A 21,434-nucleotide genomic window follows, 5' to 3' on the forward strand; every position below is an offset into this window, starting at 1 on the left:
AATTTAAAAATTTATATCGAAAACATTTTTTATCTCCATCCATAATTCTAATGCATAAAAAAAATATATTTTTTCAATTTAATATTAAAATAATAGTACTTTTATCTGACATTTAAGTAAAAATTATCTTTTATAAATAACTAACATGTATTTTAGTTTATATATACTCTTTTTGAATCAGAATAATGTTATTATCATTATTTTTTGAATTATATTTTGGTTTATAGTAATTTTAATTTTATTAAAATATGATATAAATAAAGTCACATCAACATTAAAATAAAAAATACTTATCTAATAAATTTGAAGAGTGAATGATATATTAACAAAAAAATAAAATTAATTTCTTAAAAATAATAGAAAAGTGGCTGAAATTGCCTGTTCAGCCGATTTTTTATTGAGTTAAAAAAATATTTTTATTTTTTATTTTTAAAATTATAAATTTGATATCAATAAATAAAAATTAATTATAAAAAAATAAAATATTTTAAATTATTTAAGATATGTAAAAGATATAAAATAATTAAATTTAAATTAAAAAAGGTAAAAAGTTATATTATTATTATGTATACTAAAATTAAGATAAAGATTTACTAACATGGTTTACAAATTAGTTATTTATATATTAAATTTATTTATTTTCTCAATCTTATTTAATTTGAAGCAAATTTAAAAATTTATATTCAAAACACTTTTTATCTTTATGTATAATTCGAATAGATAAAAAAATATTTTTTAATCTTATATTAAACATCTTTAATTATTTTTAATTTTATTATTATTTTAAAATTATTAATTTTTATTTTGATTATATCATCTCATTATATTATACACTATCATTTTTTCTTATCATTCTTTTTACATGGATAACTATTATCGTCTCACCATCACTATTATGTTGTCTTGTTTTATTTTTTTCTTGTTTTTTTATGTTGTCTTGTTTTATTTTTTTCTTATTTTTTTCTTCTATTAACCACAACCGCAATCAATTACCATAATACCATTATGTCAGCTCTCATTTTTGTTCATCACTTTGTATGTGAAAGACAGATTAAAAATATATAGAATGAGTTAACAAAATAATTTATGAGAGTTCTTCAGTTTATTATTGATAGGTATATATATGTAAAAGAAAATTAAAAAATAAATATCAGATAAAAAAAATAATCATTTTTTTAAATTAAATTGATGAGAGAAAACTTTGTATGTGAAAGACAGATTAAAAATATATAAGAATGAATACAGTTTGGTAAGTAAACTTAAGAGAAAGGAAAATGAAGGTGAAAGTTATGCGTGAAATTAATATCTACAGTAAAATGGTATAAAATTTGCAATTATAGGCGAGAAAAAGATGGAGGCAATACAATCACGATATTCAAGGAAGGAGAATGATGGCCACAGTAATAATATAGAAGAGTGCACCTAATGGTGAGAGGAGAAGCACTAAAAATTGAATAATGAGATCAAACTTGGTATAAAGTACTCACATAAAGAATATACCCAAAATAAAACGATAAGATCCATAAAAAATTATTTATCACTCCTAATTATTTTTTTCCTCCTTTCATACATGGTGTCGAAAATCAACATTTGGCATAGTTATTATCTAGTTCAGAAAATTACAAAAACTCATCCAAATAATTGTTACATACAGAGAAGCACATTCAGACTTGGAAAGAGAAGTAAGAAAAATTGAAAACGGATAAAATTAATTAAATGGATAAATTATTGGAATAAAGAATTGAAGAAGAGGTTACTGTTCCTACAACTATTAGTGAAATACAGAATGAAACTAAGATAGAAGAATATGTGTTGCATGTACGGGAGAATCTCTATCATTAAGGGCAACATTAAAAAGTAAATTTGGATACGAAAACTCCATATCCACATTATATATTGTTATAGATTTCTGTTACTTGTGCCTGTTCCATTGTCATGCGCTTTCATTCCTGTATGTTTCAAAAGTAAAATATAATTATTAAAAACTAATTGAATTCATAACAAGGAAAATTAGTTATCGTGTTACCTGTATCAAATTGAATTCATTTGTCTAATTGTAGTCAATCGGGCTACTCCTATGTTTATAGTTAATCGAGTACCTTTACCTGCGTTTGGCATTGGAGTTGGAATTGGAGTCAGTTGATATGGCAACTTGTTTTTCTTGTCGAATCATCTCCCGATAAGTTGCACGTCTTCTAGTCAGGTGTTGCTGTCTTTGTTCTTTGATCATGTTGTCTTCTTTGCCTAGCATATTCTGTTCAAGTGGGTCGACGTTGACGTGATTGTTGATTTTGTGAAGTTTCCGTCTAGCATATTCTGTTCAAGTGGGTCGACGTTGACGTGATTGTTGATTTTGTGAAGTTTCCATTTCTATTTGTCAGAAAGATAGCAAGATGCAGAGAAGAAAAAGGTTTGCGAGACCAAAATTGAGAGTGAAAAAGTATTTAATTCTGTTGGGTTTCCGTTTTTAAATTGAGTACGTAGGAGCAGTTTTTTATTGGAAATATGTCGTGGGTTGAAAATGAATCATTCTGTTGTAAGATAATTTTTTTTTTATAAAAAAATAAAAAATTGAGGACGTGGTAACAGTTTGTTAACAAAAATAAAAAAGAAATAGGGGTAAAATAGGGAGAAAGAATTAGATACTAAACTTTTCTATCCCATTATATATTGGTATAGATAAAAAAATAGTTATTATGACAAAAAAAAATAATAAATAGAAAATAATAGAAAAAATAGTTATTATAATAGAAATCAAAGTTGTCAATCATGCAATGGCAAGAGAAAGAGTACGTACTCAGAGAGAATGAGAGAAGGAGAGAGCGGGAGAGAGCGTTTGAGGGTGAAACACGGTGAAGAAGATGGCCATGCCATCGAAAGAGATAAGGGGGAGAGTGTGGGAGGGTTTGCATCAGGTGTGAAGGAGGGATCAAGTAAGGGCGACCTTAGTTCCAGGGTGACTTCCAAGATTTCGTTCCGTGACAAGGTTATTGGTTCTACGGTAGCCACAGGGATAAATCGGGCTGAAGCTCTAGATGAGGATTCCATGGCAGTGGTAACTGGAAAACAAGGAGATCCTATGCCTCCAAGAGTTTGCTTCTCCGAAGAGGCTAGAAACATCCTTTCTGAACCATACAAGGAAGCAATTGTGATTAAGGTTCTTGGAAAAAACCTTAGTTACACGGCCATGTTTCACAAATTGAAAGGGGTATGGAGGATCACCGGTGGATATGAAATCTTGGATGTGGGTTTTGGGTACTTCCTCGTTAAATTTGATCGCATGGACGATCGAGAGAAGGTTTTACTAGGGGGGCCATGGATGATCTTCGGTCACTATATTGCGGTCAAGCCATGGACACCGGATTTTAAACCTTGTGAGGACACTTTCGGGGAGACTATGGTTTGGATTCGAATCTCTGGTTTGAGCATATGGTACTATCAGGATAAAGCCATGATGAGAATCGCTTCTGCTGTGGGAAGACCAGTCAAGGTGGATCTGGCTACTAAGTTGGCGGAAAGGGGAAAATTTGCTCGGGTTTGCGTGCAAATTAATCTTGGTTTGCCGGTGGTCCGGAGTGTGATTGTCGATGAGTTTGAATATAAGGTGGAGTATGAATGCTTACACCTTATTTGTGACAAGTGCAATTGTTTCGGGCATCCAGCAACTGACTGCAGAATGACCCCAATAGATTCGGAAAGGGTGGATCGAAAGGAAACATCAGTGACCGAGACGGCGGCCCGGGTGGTGCAGCCACAGGAAGCTTCAAAAGAGAAAATTTTTGAATTTGGATGCAATCCCAAAGAGTCAGTGATAGTTGCAGAAATTGGGGAGGAATTAGATGATACGTTGCATGGGAAGGAAGTGGGGTCCCAACATTTGGAAAATGAGGCTGGCTGGACCAAAGTCAGCGGCAAAAGGAGAGAAAAATTGAGTCAATCAAACAAAGCCCAACAAACATCTAAAGATAAAATGCCGGTGCGCTCAAATCAGAAATTGGACCAGAACCGTGACTTTGGGCTACGTATGAGAGGAGCCGAATCAGGGGTGAAGACCGGGTCGGTTAGCGGATCTAAGGCACGCATGGCATCTTCCAAACAGCAAGGGGTGAAGGGCAAATCTGTCTCCGTTGCGGTGCCGACTTTCACTGCCATTATCAAAAACGGACACAAGAGGTTGCGCCCTTCTTCTTTGCAGAATTCGCCGTCGACTCCGGACTGCCTTGGCGACACCAGCAAGCAGCAAATCGGCAAATTGGAAGGGTTGTCAGTGGAGGGACACAGACAGACTGGGCAACAACCGGACAAGGACAAGCAAGGCTCAGGGGGATATGATGGTGGATCTTCATCATCTCGTTAGGGACTTCAGCTGAGGTTGGTCCTTTTTACAATACAAATTGTTTTATGGATTATTTAGATTTAAGCTTTCTATTTTGGAATATTAGAGGTGCCTCTAATAAATTGGCCCGGGTTCATAGTAAGGAGTTAGCGAATAAATTTCATCCTACTTTTTTCATTCTGTTTGAAACCCATATTGCTTTCGAGAGGATGAAATCTTTTTGGAATAATCTAGGTTACCAGGATGTTGGTATTGTTGAGGCTAATGGTCATAGTGGGGGTATCTGGGTTCTATGTTCTAATTCAAATATTTCTGTGAGAGTATTGGATGTAGTTGATCAATGTATCAGTTTTGAAATCACTATGGGCAATACATCTAGTTACTGCAGTGCGGTGTATGCTAATCCGCATATACATCGGCGTAAAGAACTGTGGGGTGACTTGACAAGGATTGCTAATATGATCCACGGACCTTGGATTGTGTTAGGGGACTTTAATGATGTTTTGTTGCAGAGTGAAGTTAGAGGGGGGCAATTTAGACTTGCCAGAGCAGAACAATTTGCGGAAACATTGGAGGATTGTGGGCTGTTTGATATAGGGGCTATTGGGAGAAGATTCACTTGGTACAGGAAGGTGAAAGGTGGGGTGCAGGTGGCCAAGAAGCTTGATAGAGCAGTCATCAACCAGGACTGGCGACTAATGTTTCCAGAGGCTTATACTGAGGTGCTGGCGCGCCTTCACTCTGATCATTGCCCATTATTCACTAGGTGCAAGATGGCAAAGAGGGCTACCAAGGGCCATCGTCCGTTCAGATTCCAGGCTGCGTGGATGACTCATCCTCTTTTTAGGAATGTTGTTGATACAGCTTGGAATAGAGGAGCTCCGGATGTAGTTAAATGTTTGTTGGAGGTTCAAAAAGATGCAACTAGCTTCAATAAAAAGGTTTTTGGCAATATTTTTGTTAAGAAAAGGGAGTTGGAGAGGCTTTTGAATGACGTTCAGATTACTCTGGAAAGTCGAGAGGATCAACAGCTTAGGATCAAAGAGCAAGTTTTGCATCAGGAACTGAATGCTGTCCTTCTTCAAGAAGAGTTGTTGTGGTATCAAAAATCTAGAGAACAATGGGTGAGATGTGGAGACAGAAATACAAAATTTTTTCATCTGCAGACAGTTATCAGGAGAAAGAGGAACAAAATTCATGGGTTATTTTTGGAGGATGGGTCTTGGACCACGGAGACTACGACTCTAGAACTGGCGGCAAATTCTTTCTTTCAAAAGCTCTTTTCTACAAGGGAGGATATTGACCTGGACGCCATGGGGCCTTTTCCTTGCCCGTCTCTTAGTACTGAGGCTTGTCAAAAGTTAGTGGAACCGGTGACGTCTGAAGAGGTTAAAAGAGCTGTGATGACCATGAGTTCATTTAAAGCCCCAGGGCCAGATGGATTTCAAGCAATTTTCTACAAAGAGTTCTGGGACTCTCTTAGCAACGATGTGTGTAGACTGGTCAAGCGAGCCTTTGAGGGTGAGCCATTGAATGCGGCTATTTTCGATACTCTCATTGTTCTAATTCCTAAAGTGGAAGTTCCCTCTTCCTTACGGGAGTTTCGGCCTATTAGCTTATGTAATGTAATTTATAAAATTGTCACAAAGGTTCTAGTTAACAGGTTCAGACCTTTCCTGTCGGAGATCATTGGTCCTTTGCAAGGAGGGTTCATTCCAGGAAGAGGAACCACAGAGAATATTATCATTGCTCAAGAGATTATGCACTTCATGAGGAACACCAAGTCTCGAAAAGGGACCATGGCATTCAAGATTGATTTGGAAAAAGCTTATGACAGGGTAGACTGGCGTTTTCTGGAAGCTACTTTGGTCCGGTTTGGGTTTCCAAAGGCTACCATTAATCTTATATTGAATTGTGTGACTTCCTCTTCGTTGGCAGTTTTGTGGAATGGGAACAGGCTCCAAAATTTCAATCCGAAGAGAGGGTTGAGGCAAGGAGATCCTATGTCTCCTTATCTATTTGTACTCTGTATGGAAATGCTTGCCTGCTTTATCTCTCATAGAGTTTCCCAAGGTTTGTGGAACCCAGTTGCGGTTTCTAGGAATGGACCACGACTCTCTCATTTGATGTTTGCAGATGATCTTTTGCTTTTCTGTAAGGCATCAAAAGCTCAAGTAATAGAGGTCATGCATTGTTTGGACTTGTTTTCTAGAGCGTCAGGTTTAAAGGTAAATCTTCATAAGTCAAAGGCCCAGTGTTCCAAGAGGGTGTCGGAGAGGAGAAAAGAGGTTCTCTCAGGGGTCTCTAACATCCGGTTCTGCAATGATTTGGGTAAATACCTGGGAATTAACATCGGTCATGCCAGAGCTTCCAGGAAGACGGCTCAGGAGATTATTGAAAAAATTTCGAGAAAGCTCTCCAGTTGGAAAGGACGCCTACTGAATAAGGCAGGGAGGCTTTGTCTTGTTAAATCGGTTATGGCCTCTATCCCAGTTTATGAAATGCAAATTTCTCTTCTCCCGAAGTATGCATGTAATAAAATTGATTCCTTGATGAGACAATTCTTGTGGAAAGGCCAAGCGACTGGAAAAGGACTGCCTCTGGTCAGGTGGGAGGTCGCCATAACTCCTAAAAAGGCAGGAGGATTGGGTATTAGGGATACTTCCTGTGCTAACATGGCGCTTCTGGGAAAGTTGGTATGGGATTGTCTAAATAATAGTGAGAAGTTATGGGTGCAGGTTCTGAAGCATAAATATCTCAGGAATCAATCTGGTATGAACGGAAACAGTAGAAATTCTTCATCGGCTACCTGGAAGAACATTGTTAGTGCCTATGAGCATCTCAAGGAAGGGCTTCATTGGAATATTGGAGATGTCCACAAATCAGTTTGGTATGATGAGTGGACTCCTTTTGGTAAGCTTTGCAACCTTGTTCCTTATGTACATATTTCTGAATCAGATTTCATGGTGGCTGACTTGTGGAAAGGGGTGTCTTGGGAGGTTGATAGTCTTACCACGCCTATTCCGCATGAGATTAAGCAGTTTATTTATGGTCTGAGATATCCTAGTTTGACTGAGTTGGAGCCACAGTGGGAGTGGTGGCCTGCAGCAACAAAAAAGTATAGTGCAAGGGAGGGTTACAGATGGTTATTAAAGAAAACATTAAATTGGAATGCCAACAGTAATTGGAACTGGTTGTGGAACACAAACATTCCAGAGAAGTTCAAATTTACTATGTGGCTTAGCTTACATGATGCTCTACCAACTGAGACCTTTCGATTCAAGCGGCATTTAGCTTCTTCAGATATGTGTAAGAGATGTAACAAGGCGCAGGAGACTATGGAGCATTGCCTTAGAGACTGTGAACGATCAAAGGCAATCTGGTATATGTTGGATCCTAGTATCCTGGACTCGACGGCTGGTACTGCTCTTGAAGAGTGGTTTCGGAAGGCCTTGGCTAACAATGAGGCGTCCTTTGGTGCAGGGCTTTGGTGGGTATGGAGACATAGGTGCAATGACATATTCAACACTGACAACCCTTGGACAGACCATAAGGTTGTTGCCTTGGCCAGAATTACCGCCAAGGACTTACAGGTTTACAGGAATCGAAGCAATGCCTTTAGGTCTCTCCGAAATTGCCTGTGTTGGGAACCACCGGTAGGCAATAGTTTTAAAGTTAATTGTGATGCAAGCTTGTATATGGATTCAAATTTAGCGGGATTTGGGTGTATTATTAGAGATTCTAAGGGAGATTGGATCTCGGGCTGCTCTGGAAGCATTCCCCCTTGGTCTATAATCAGATGTGAATTATTTGCTGCTTGGAGGGGGCTGGTTTTAGCTTGGGATTGCGGTTTGAGGGATATTATATGTGAAACAGATTGCCTTGACATTCTGCCCATCATGCATGAGCTTACAAGTGGGTATCCATCTGAAGTAACAGATTTGGTTCACAAGATTCAGGAGCTTTTATCTCGTCCTTGGCTTGTTCACGTTGAATGGGTGTCCCGAGAAGCAAATAGAGCTGCGGATTGGATGGCTAAATATGGTGCCAAGAGTAACTCTAATCATGTTATTTGGTCTGAGCCTAGTGTTGATCTCCAACGAATCATCCGCTCGGATTTAGAATAGTTTTTGCTTTGTTTCTTTCCTTGTTTAGTCACCAAAAAAAAATCATGCAATGGCACTATTTCAATTCGAAAAGAAAAATATAAAATTCAAATCTAAATTTATTTGATATTAAATAAAATAAAATTATATAAAATATTATTATTTACCATATAAATTAAATAAAAAATTACTAATATTTTTAAATAAATATTTTATACAATAACTGCCAAGCAGAACTAACTGAATAAACAAAATTAAACATCAAACTCCGATATTTTCTTTGTATATTGTTATTTTATTATAGTATAAATAATAGTTTTGGAATTATCTAAATATTTTAATATAAATTATTTAATATTGTCAAAGCTAAAAAATTTAAGAGATAAAATTAATATTTCTTCTAATGATTATTTTTATAATTATAAATACACAATAAAAAATTAGAGTACATTAAAAAAGTATCATAATAAAAAATAATTTAAAAGATAAAATTAACAAACTAATGAAATATATATACACAACTAACCAATGTTATCATCATTCAGAATATTATTTAGACCAATTCTAATACTTGAATATCTAAAAACAGATTTTTAACATATAAATAATATTTTTTGAATTTCGTAAATCTTTTAATATAAATGATTTAATATTGTCTGAACACAAAAAATTAAAAAATAAGATTAATATTTCTTTTAAGAATTATTTTTATCAAAATTATAAATACATAATAAAAATTTAAAGTACATTAAAATAGTACCATAATAAAAAAATTCAAATATTAAATTAATAGTGTAAATTTTTTAAGTGAACAATTAACAACCATAATACACTGTATTATAGATATATGTAACATAGTATATTAGAAATAATTAAAAGTTAATGATAATTTGTACTCACTAATATTATTACCATTCTATTTATTACTTAAATTTGGACCAATTTTATTATTATTATGAATATCTGAATATTTAAAAGTAAATCTATTATTATTTTTTTTTACCAAAGATAGGAGACTCGAACTCGCAACCTCTTAATTGAGTATGGGGAGACTATGCCATTTGAGCTATAACTCATTGGCAAGTAAATCTATTATTGGCATAAGTCTAATGTATTTTTAAAATCTATTAATGTATTTAATAATATTAATAAGAGATGAGATAAGAAGAGAAAAATGGATAAGAGGTAACATGTGAAAATTACGTCAAGTGGGCAAATGGAGTAATACTGTAAAAAAATTTTGGACACCAAATCCATGTATTGCCATTATATATATATAATATATATATATATATATATATATATATATATATATATATATATATATATATACAGAAAAGCTCTGCATACAAGCCCTAATGGCTTGTATGCTTTACAAGTTCATTAACAAATAAAACCTAAAACGCGCTGCTACACATACGTCGTATACACGCGCTATATTAGAGATCCCGCTTTTATCTAACTACCAAATTTAAAAGATTTGTTTCCTTCTTCATTTTCGTTATACACAGATTTGCTCGTTCTTCTTCTCGCGCCTATTCCCTGCTTCTTCTTGATCGTTCTTTTCCCCTCCTTTCTCACTGGTATGTTCTTCGTCATTTACGTTAGTTCCTCTCTCTGCAACTCCAGCTTCGTTTTCTATTTGATTTGTTGTTTTCTGAAATCAAAGTTTGAACTCGTTTTGAAGATTATGGATGATTCAACCTCAGATTATCAGCTGAATCAGGGCGAAGTGGATTATGAATTTGAATCTAACGAAAATCCTGAGGTTTGATTTAAATACGATTACTTTGAATTTTGTTGCAGTCATTTGAATAGCATTATGTAGCTGAATAATTCGTGAACATTGACTGTGAAACTAACACGTTAACATGAATCTGACGATTGAATGTAATGTATTAGTTTTGATTAATTATCTGGAATTTATAGCAGACGCTCGGGTGTAGATCAGAACTTTTTTGGGTGTATTTTTGCGAGAAGTGTGGGTGTATTTACAGTTTATGGCTTTTTGTGTTATGTTAGCTGAGTTGTTGTCGTTCGGGTGTATTATATCAGACATAATTGGGTGTGTTTTTAGTTTTTGACATGGTGTATTCTGCAGCCTGTGTATTTACAGTTTATGGTTTTTTTTTTGTTATTTTAGTTGAGCTGTTTCGGTTCGGGTGTATTATATCAGCAATGATTGGGTGTATTTTTAGTTTTTGACATAGTGTATTCTGCAGCCTCTCTCTGTTATTGATGACCAGTTTGTTTCGAAGGTTGGAATGACCTTTACCACTCTTGAAGATGCTAGAAAATTTTATAGGAACTACGCCAAGGCTGCAGGTTTTTCTACAAGAGTTCGGAGCACAAATAAGAAGGGAAACGAGATTAAGAATCAATTGATTACATGTAGCAGAGAGGAAAAATGGAAATCTAAAATATCTCCGACCGAGAAGACTAATCTGATAGCCGGTTTAAACTGTCCTGCAAGAATTTATATACATACATTGAAGGATGTCGGTGCTTGGATCATTTCAAAGGTTGTGCTGGATCATTCACACCCCTGTTGTCCAAGTAAAGCAGAGATGCTCAAACAGCACAGGGAATTAAGCATGTCCATTCGTCGTACAATAGAGAATAACGAGGAGGCCGGTATCAGACCAAGCAAAACCTACCAATCATTTGTTGCGGCTGCCGGGGGTCACCGTGAGTTAAATTTTATCGAAAAGGATATGAGAAATTACATTACCAGGGAAGTGCGGAATGTTTCCGAACAAGAAGATGCAAAGGAATTTGGGAAATATTTGTTAAGAATGAAAGAGAAGAATCAGAATTTCTTTTTTGAGCTCGAACTCGAGGAGGATCAATCGATTAAGCTGGCTTTTTGGGCCGATGCAAGAAGCAGAGCTGCCTTTGAGTATTTTGGAGACGTTATTTCATTTGACACCACCTACAATACAAACAGGTAACAAACTGTCCCTGTTTATGATGCTAAATTAATGTATTTTTATGAATCTGCCGCAGAGGTGTATATTGGCTGTTTTTTTGGGTGTATACGAAGTATTTGTTGGGTGTACCTAATGATTTTGCATTCTGCACTATGGTAATTTGTTTCAGGTATAATTTGGTTTGTGGTTCTTTTGTCGGGGTGAATCACCACGGTTAGTCAACACTTCTCGGATGCTCTTTGATGAAAAACGAAGAAATTGAATCATTCAAATGGTTATTTGAATGTTGGCTTCGTTGCATGGGAGGAAATGCTCCGAAAGGGTTTCTCACTGATCAATGCGCATCAATGAAAAGGGCTTTAGAGGCCTGTATGCCAACAACAATTCACTGTTGGTGTATTTGGCACATCATGAAGAAGATACCATGCAAATTAAACGGGTACAAGGGACATGCAGATATCGAACAAGAAATGAGCCAAGTTGTTTGGAACTCTCATAGCAAAGACTCATTCGATAGGAATTGGAATGATTTTCTGCTGAATTTTGGTCTTGTGGACAACAAGTGGCTTTCGGGTAATGTTTGTTAAAAATCTGCAGCAGAGGTGTAAATTGCATGTTTTTTCGGGTGTATTTATAGTCTGTGTTTGGGTGTATTCTTCAGATCTGTATGAAGACCGTCATATATGGGTTCCTATCTATCTGGATCACCACTTCTGGGCAGGGATGAGAAGCACACAAAGGAGCGAGAGCATACATTCATTTTTTAACAAGTTTATCACCCGGAACAGCTCGCTTATTCAGTTCGTCAAACAATACGATAATTGCCTCGGAAGTCGGGAGCAAGCAGAGAGAGAATCAGATGCTGCAGATTTTCATACGGTCATACCGTGTGCAACCAAATCTTCCATTGAAGCTCAGTTTCAAGATGTGTACACTCATCAAAAGTTTAGGAAATTCCAAGCGCAATTCAGAGAAAAGGCGAATTGCATCACCAGATTAACGAATTCCGCTCTAGGCTATTCAGTATACGAAGTCGGAGAACAAGTTTCCAGCTCAATATTCAACAAGTTTGTGGTTACTTACGACTCAGTTGCAGCCGAGGTAAAATGCCAATGCTTATTATTCGAGTCGAGAGGGATACTGTGTCGTCACGCACTAAGCGTGTTAAGCTTTGAACAAGTAAGCCAAGTGTCACCGAGATATATACTGGAACGATGGAGCAAGAAGGTAAAGAGGCAACACACACACATCAAGAGCAGCCACGACGAGCCACTGTTGGAGCCAAGAAGCAAGAGGTTTGACCAATTGGTTTTTTGTTCGCAAAATATTTGCGAATTTGCATCCGAATCAGAGGAGCTGACTGCAATTCTGCACCGTACGTACGATAACGTCATGGCTGAGATGGAATCATTAAAAGCCAAAAGGAAGGGGACATCTTCTTTATCCCACGAAGACGCCAACTTGGAATCCGTTAACGAGCTTCAAAGCCCGCCAAGGATTCGAACAAGAGGACGTCAAAAAAATAGGCTAGGTTCAAAGTTGGACAAACAGATCGCAAATGCTACAAAGAAGAAGAAAACGAAAGTTTTAAGCGAGGTAAAAGTAATGTTCTTTAAATTTGTGGTGATTGAGTTTATTTTTTCTCGTTAATAGTTTAGCTAATATGTGAGTTTCTTATTTTCGGATAAACTTGTATGATGTTGCATCAGTGGTGCATTCAAATTCCAGCCAATATCAAGGACATGTTATGAATTATCAGTTCAGGGTACCAGGAGCAGGGGATAACTCTTTGGGTGTATAGTTACAGAATATGAGTGTAAAAGCACTGTTCTTTTGGATATATTTTTCTGAATTTTCTTGTGATTCACATTCTACATATAGATACATATATTTAGGGTTTAGGTTTTTAGGGTTTACAGGTTAGGGGTAAGGGTTTAGGTTTTAAGTGTTTAGGGTTCAGGGTTTTAGGCTCAAAGCATCAGGGGGGTAGATCTCAGGGTGTATATTCGACTTTCTTTGGGTGTAAAAAATCGCAGGTTATGGGTGTATATTTGATTTGATGTTTTTCTTCATATTATACTACCTGTAATTCATACATTTTGAATACAGCACAGACAGTTTAACAGCACAGACAGTTTGGGTGTATATTTAAGCAATCTTGGGTGTATATTAAACTTCCGTTCGGTGTAAAAGTTTATAATTTGTGTTTAGATCTGCCTTGATATTTTTCTTCATATTTTACCACCTGTAATACAGAGTTTTTGAATACAGCACATACAGTTTAACAGCACAGATAGTTTAACTATGGAAAAAAAATTTCATTGAATAGAAGTTGTTTATAAATGGCAAATTTTTACAGCATTTGTTCAATTTACAAACTAGCTAGCAGTTAGATTACCCAGTTTCTATATCAGTAGAATTTATCTGACAAAATGGACTCAATAATACTGAGGATGGCTTGGACAGTCTTATTGCATTACTCGCTCTAATTGCTTGATCTCTCTCTTTATTCATTTCACTGAATAGTATCCGCGAAGCATATTCTACTCTATAGTGGTCCACCTCCTCCTACAATTAAAAAGTATATTCTGTTTAAACAACAATATTAATTCCAGTAAAGTAATACAGAGTTATATAGTTTTAAAGACAGTTACCTGTGGCCAATTATCCCATTCATACTTCGCCCTTTTAATGTTTTCGGGCTCAATTAACTCAAGCCACTTCATAACGTAAATAGCACAGTCATAGCTGAAAATGAAGAAAATAAATTACAAATCTCATTTAGGAAAGTTTAATGTTCAGAGTCACAAATTTATACCTTGATTTTTGGCCTGAGATTTTAACGTATGTTGCTTTAATTTCCAACTCATTCTCCTTTTTCTTCAGAGGTGCCCCGCCGGCATATTCTCTAATTCTTGAAATTACATATCCCTTAAAAAATAAAACAAATCAGTAATACACCCGAATGAAATACACCCAAAAGAGAACATACTTACACCCAAATAAAAACATACATACACCTTATATTGAATTGAATATACCTATCTATTAAAATAAAGAACACAGAGCCAACTTACAGTGAATTTATTAAGCTGCTTTCTCCCATCGCTTGGAGCTTTCTTGTGTAGCGGGTCAAGTATATAAAATCTTCCCTTTGTTGTATCAATCACCCATAACCACCAATGGCCTGAGTAGCAAACAGGCGCAAAAATCTGAAGGATTGCCACATTTCAATAGTGTGTTATTTTATTTGGCATATAAGTAAAGAACGGTACTAACAAATTTTACAAATGAAAACTCACATATCGATGCAAAGTTAATTTTTTTTCCATCTATGAAGTGAATAAACATTGGGTAGTCTTCCACCTTGAATTCTTTATTGGTTTTAGGTGATATGAATTCCCCGTTTGGGTGCTTCAAAACGGCCATGCTCTGCAACAATTGTGAAACAACAAATGAAATACTGAAAATACACCCAAGTGAATACTTTAAATAAACCCAAATGACTACACAACTTACACCCAATTGAACGTAAAAAATACACCCAAATGAATACAAAAACAGACCCGTTGATCAGAGAATATACACCCTAAGGAATACAGAAAATACAGCCAAAATTCGTAGAAATAACACTTACCACAATATCAAAGGGGAGACAGTATACTTGTTCTTGAAACCTTTTATCATTTTTCTAGTTGAGGATGAGGCACATGGCAGATACAATCTAGAAATATATGCCGAAATCAATTTACATTAATAAACATTGCAGTTAACTTTGGTGTTAAAATATTAATGTTATTCTAACATTACCTCAGATTCTATATAACTTCCTGCCTGGAGCGATGCAAGGTGCATTCTATTCAAAATGTATTTGTCTTGGGCAATCAGAGTGCACAGGTTGTCAAACTCGTTAGTACTGCCATCTGCGTATGTCTTCACTCGCGTCGCTCAGATGTAGCACTTCTCTTTCATATCACCCGTATTCTGATTTATTCCCGCAGGAGTTTCAAACTTCCCAGAACTTTCTCCGCCAGTCTCCTTTTGAATTTGTGGACTTTTACTTTCTTCTTTCGCCGCACTGCTTGCTATTTTTTGTACCAAATCCTCTAATTGTTCTAGCAAATTTGCAGTTTCTGGAGTTTTTGTCATGTTTGCCTCCTGCGTTGACGCTCCCTCCTGCGTTGCTGCTTCTTCTTGGCTTGAATCAGTGAAGTCTAGTCTGAATGATGGCATTGGATCTGTTTTATAAACATACGATGCTGTCCGTGCCATCATCATCAGCGCAGCAGCGTCTTCTTCGGCTGGATAACTGCGTGATCATGTATGACATATTATAAGAGTAAGAATATACGGATGATAAGCAAAGATTAATTTTAGTCTGATGAACTTACCTTTTAGATGGAGCTGGGGGAAGCGTGGGTGTGCTTTCTTCAAGTTTTTGGGGGGTTCAGGAGTGCTGCACGGCACAGAAAATTAATCATGACATAAAAAAAACTATTCAGGAACAATATACACCCAAACTGTAAGCAAATATACACCCAAACTGTAACCCAATATACACCCATACATTGATTTTACTCTAATGAACTTACATTTTAGATGGAGCTGGGGAAGTGTGGCTGTGCTTTCTTCAAGTTGTTGGGGGGGGGGTTCAGGAGTGCTGCACAGTTACACAAAATTAATCATGGCGTAAAAAAAACTATTCAGGAACAATATACACCAAAACTGTAAGCAAATATACACCCGAACTGTAACCCAATATACACCCAAACTCTAAACAAATATACACCCAATACTATTTCTTACGTTTTTGTAGTTCCTTCAATTTGTAGCAGAGGGGTTGGTTCAAAATCTGTCTCAGGTGTTTCTTCAAATTTCGGCACGGTGGTTGTTTGGGACACTGGCACGAAAACTTGAATCAGAACTCTAAATAAGAAGAAAAATGAAAGGTTAACAACGCCTTTGAAAATAATAAGGTTATAAGGTTGAAATATTCTTGAAAAACTCACATTGCAAGCGCTTCCGACGGTGTCTCTTCCCTCACAACCATTATATTCGAATCAGCCAGCTCACTGGTTGACTCTTGAACCAGACTCAACCTAAAATACACCCAAAGAGAGTCAAAAAATATACCCGAACAATTCAAAAGGAAGACAGGCTTTGTTTTTTTGAGAACTTACATACTTGCAGTTTTTGCTTTTTTTTCCTGCCTTTTTTTTCTCGAATAAAATAATAAAGGGCTTTTTTTTTCTAAAAAAATATATACAGAATTAGAAGTAGAAGGTAATAAAAGAACAAAAGTAACGGTTAGTTGAAAGAGAAATTACATGCTCTCTGTCGGCCTGTTTACACTACTTTGTTCTGTGTGTCCTTGAGAGGAAGGATCATCACTTCCCAAGTTCACGTCCGGTATTCTAAACAGATTTCATGTTATTCAGACAAAATATGATACAGGTAAATCATGATAACAAGATTTTATTAAATAATGCTTCTTACGTTTCAGAGGAGACATAGCGACCTTCTGTCGATCGCAGGTCAGCTTCCTTCTCCCTGCAAAATAAGAAACAATTATTAGCAAAGAAAACACACTAAAATCTGAAATATACACCCCAACAAGACATACCCCTCTGCAACAGATTTTTCATTGTTTTCCTTAATAATTCATCTAGATCTTCACTTCCTATTTCATATCTGTCACTACATTCATAAAAGAAGATGTTAACAAAAATAATTATGATGATAGACGGTAATATAGCTTACGAAGTATTGTACCCATCATAGGATTGATCTTCTTCAGGAGACGAATGCTCAACAACAACCTTTTTCTTTTTGGATTGTGTTCTGGGTGGAAAAAACAAGTATGAATCAGAAATAAAAAATTAATTTTATCACAGAATATTATCCAAAGAAGTGCTTACTTTTTTGGTGTTCTTTGTGTCTTTTCTTTTTTTTTTTTTTGCTTCTTCACCGGTGATGATTCTTCGCTTCTATAAGTTAATAAGAGACACTTCAGTTAATACACAAAATCTTGATAATTAAGCCAAGAGAAAGGAGTAATAATTTCAGAACATTACTCATCAGTTGATTCATATTCTGAATCAGAATCTGAATCCTCTTGACTCTTCTTCCTTTTTTTGGAGACCATTCTGGAAGGCAAACAATCATTATTTAGAACATACTAAAGATATAAAATACACCCAAATGAATGCACAAGATACAACCAACTGAATGGACAATATACACCTAACACAACAAACGAAATACACCCAACTTAATAAACAACATACACCCAACTTGATAAACAAAATACACCCAAATAGTTCCACAAAATACACCCAACTCGATAAGGAAAATACACCCAAGTATGGTACTTACTTTTTTCCTTTTTTGCTGGGTTGTTTTCTTAGTGAATCCTCTGAGTCTTCTTGAGTCTCAAACTCAGAGGTGGAACTGTCACTATCAGTTGTTTCTTGCTCCGAAGACGATGTTGAACTTGCCTTCCTTTTTTTTGTTTTTTTGATTTCTTGTTTTTTTTCTTTTTTCTCTATTTTTTTCATTTTCTCTCTTGTTTGCGCCATCTTTACAATCCCCTGAAACATTAGAAATTTTAGTTAGCAGCATTCAGGTAAATAAAATACACCCAACATATTATGTTCACTTACCAAAATTTCCTCTCTTTCCGCCATCATTCTTTCGTCCAACTGCTCCTTACTCCAGTTGGTAATCCAGGGTTTTGGCGGTCTTTCAGCTCTCTTCTTGCCTTTATTTTTAGAAAGATGAAAATAAATTATCATCAGGGCAAAGAGGCAGCCATCAATTGCCTTTTTCTTTTTCTCCTTGTAGTCGGTTATGCCCTTGACGATAAAACTCAAAACATGCCCTCCCCAGTTTCTCTCTGTTATGGTGTCCATCTCAAAAATTGGGGCCAGGTGCACAGGCGAGATTTTGTTTATTGTCGTTGGTAAAAGGAACGCCATCTGTATATAGAGGATGAAAATTCTCTTGAACATTAGGCGATCCTCTTCGTTACCAACGCCAATATCCATCATCTCATCTGTAAGACTTTTGAGGGTCTTACCCTGGAATCTTCTAAAAATTTCGTTGTCATCCTCAGAAAGTTTCTTATAATCGACTTTCTGAGGAAATAGATCTCCTACAAAAAGGAAAACAACAAAGTATAAGTATCAGTTTAAATACACCCAAGCATCAACTAAAATACACCCAAGCGTCAGTTAATATACACCTATAATTTTTAGCGAGTTACCTGTTGCGTTGATGCCAAGCGCATCACCTATTTTTTTTGGTGTTATTTTAAAAGAACCGTATCCTGTTTCCAGTCTGTTCTCCCCTAATTTGAAGTTGTTAGACAGCTCCCTTAACACTTGGTGATGCACCCTTAGTGGTGGGATGTGCATCAAGCCACCGAATCCCAAATCCCTCACAATCGTTTTCTTCTCCTCACTCATGTTTCTGAATTTATCATTTAACAAATGTGTTGCACACTTGAGGTCTTTGGTTTGCTGTAAACAAAAATAAAATTATAGTCAGATATGTTTCTATTATATAAAACTGATTTCATCTAAGACATATATTTGTTCTTACATTTCTCCCAGGTTAGTTTCTCGTTGCCATTTTTTCTGAAATGAAAAATACACCCAAAGTTATCAGTAAGATACACCCATATATATGAGTCAGATACACCCATAGATATCAGTAAGATACACCCATAGATATGAGTCAGATACACCCATAGATATCAGTAAGATACACCCATAGATATGATTCAGATACACCCATATATATCAGTCAGATATCACTCAAACAATCATCAATATACAAGGTCAAGCAATATACACCCATGGACAAGCAAATATAAGAACAGTTGTAACTGCTAACTATTATAGTATATCAGTTCAGAAAAATACACCCAACAATTTGTGCCATATACACCCAACAAATTACCTCATATCACCCACCAAACTACTGATTATACCCCCAAAAATTAGTTACCAGAAGAACTAGAACAACAAGAACAGTAACACCTAGAAGAACTAAGAAGAACAGTGTAACATAGAACCAAGAATAACAGTAAAACCTAGAACAAGTAGAACATCATAAACTGTAAAATGAGACGTAGAGCAAGAAGTACAGTAGAACGTAAAACAACGTAGAAGAATAGTAAAACCTAGTTCTTCAATTTCGAAATGTGGAAAATATACAGGAATGGTAATGTAACGTACCTTTAGTATTATAGCATTGTTTTCTCTGCAGATTCTTGATCGATAGTTCTATATTGTGTTGATGGAATTTTTGAATCTTAGCAACGAGTTGTATATTTTGAGTATCGAATGATGCTCGAAAATGGAACGTTTTCTTTTTCTCTGAATTGCTTTGAGAAGTGGAAGAAGTGGAAGAGTCTGCCATTAAGGAGGCGGTTTATGTGAAGCGTAACCGTTTGAGTGGAGCGCGTGAATGTTACGCCCCATTCAATGCTCTTCTCTGCGCGTGTGGATTGTTTGTGGGTTGGGGGCTTGGATAACTTGTAAGGCCTTTTTGCTTGTATGTGTAGCAGACCCTATATATATATATATATATATATATATATATATATATATATATATATATATATATATATATATATATATAGAACATTAGTGATTTGTTACATTATTTTTATTAATTATAGTTAAATAATATGAAAAATAATTTTATTCATAGTTAAATAATATAAAAAATAATTTTATTCATTATATAATAAGATGTTATGTGAAATTAGTAATTTTTTAGAATAACTTTATAGGTTATAGTAATATGATTTAGGAAATTAGTTATCTTTTTTAGTAGTTTTATTAACTATAATAATATAATCTGAGAAATTAGTATAATTTTAAAGTAATTTTATTAATTATAATAATATGATATGAGAAATTAATAATTGTTAGATTAATTTTATTAATTATAATAATATGTCATAAAATTTTATTAATTATTTAGAGTATAGTAATATGCTATAAAAAAATTAGTATTTTAGATTAATTTTATTAAATTAATTACTTATATTTCTAGTAATTTTATTAATTATAATAATACAATCTGATAAATTAGTAAATTTTTAAAGTAATTTTATTAATTATAATAATATGATATGAAAAATTAGTAATTGCTAAATTAATTTTATTAATTATAGTTGTCCTAAAAATTAATCAATTATTCAAAAACAATGAATCTCATTTTAGGCTTTGTCAGAATATTCGAAAACGCAGTTGAGAGAGAAACAGGAGCAGTGTGGCCATGGCAGATCAGCAGAATTTGCCAGAAGGAACGGTGCAGAATATTTTAGAACAAAAAACTCTTAAATGGGTCTTCGTTGGTGGTAAAAGTGGCGTTGGCTAAACTACGTGCAGCTCAATACTCTCGGTTCTTTTCGCCACTGTTCGCTGACTCTGTTCTCATAATTTCCACCGACCCAGCTCACAATCTCAGCGATGCTTCTCAACAGCGATTCACAAAGATTCCAACTTTAGTCAATGGCTTCACCAATCTCTATACTATAGAAGTGGATCCAACTATTGAGCATGAGGATGTGGGCACTTTTGAAGGGATTGACGGTATGAGTCACTGCAATTTTCGGTGAAGTGTGGACAGTAGACTTCGGGCGTACCAAAGAAGATGGTGCTGAAACCACCATGACTGAGTGGGGAAGAGAAGGAGTTGGTAGCACGAAGGAGCGAGTAGGAGAGGTGGTGGGGAGGGTGGAGTCGTTGTTGGCGGTGGAGATAATGGCAAGGGGGTGCGCTTGCGACGGCAAAAGAAGGAGAGAAAGAGAACTTGTAGGAGGAGGTTAGCGGCTTTTAACAACTAAGTGAAATACTGAAATGTATTTATTTAAAAAAATAAAAAAAGTTACTCCTCTATTTCATGTGTAATTGTGAGAAAGACCTCACAAAAATAAACATTTTGATTTTGATACTTTTTGACTGACTGGTGCGCCAAAGAGCATTTTGGCATTTCGGTATGCAAACTTCTTCCGCATACCCAATCCGTGCCCCTGAAACACCTGCT

The 21,434-nt window shown here is 35.5% G+C and overlaps 1 protein-coding gene across 1 annotated transcript; it reads left to right on the top strand.

The window, feature by feature from the left end:
- The first annotated feature begins 2,806 nt into the window (after positions 1–2,806).
- Positions 2,807–4,357, top strand: LOC148564634 (uncharacterized). Its single transcript, XM_088486437.1, has one exon. It carries the CDS (start codon positions 2,807–2,809, stop codon positions 4,355–4,357), a length of 1,551 nt encoding a protein of 516 aa, XP_088342563.1.
- Positions 4,358–21,434: the final 17,077 nt, after the last annotated feature.

The sequence above is a fragment of the Arachis ipaensis genome, chromosome B5, assembly GCF_059453495.1.
Source record: "Arachis ipaensis isolate K30076 ecotype BB chromosome B5, ASM5945349v1, whole genome shotgun sequence".
NCBI classification, from domain to species: domain Eukaryota; kingdom Viridiplantae; phylum Streptophyta; class Magnoliopsida; order Fabales; family Fabaceae; genus Arachis; species Arachis ipaensis.

Coding starts and splice junctions, on each gene's coding strand:
- LOC148564634 (XM_088486437.1), top strand. CDS start 2,807: ATGAGAGAAGGAGAGAGCGGGAGAGAGCGTTTGAGGGTGAAACACGGT.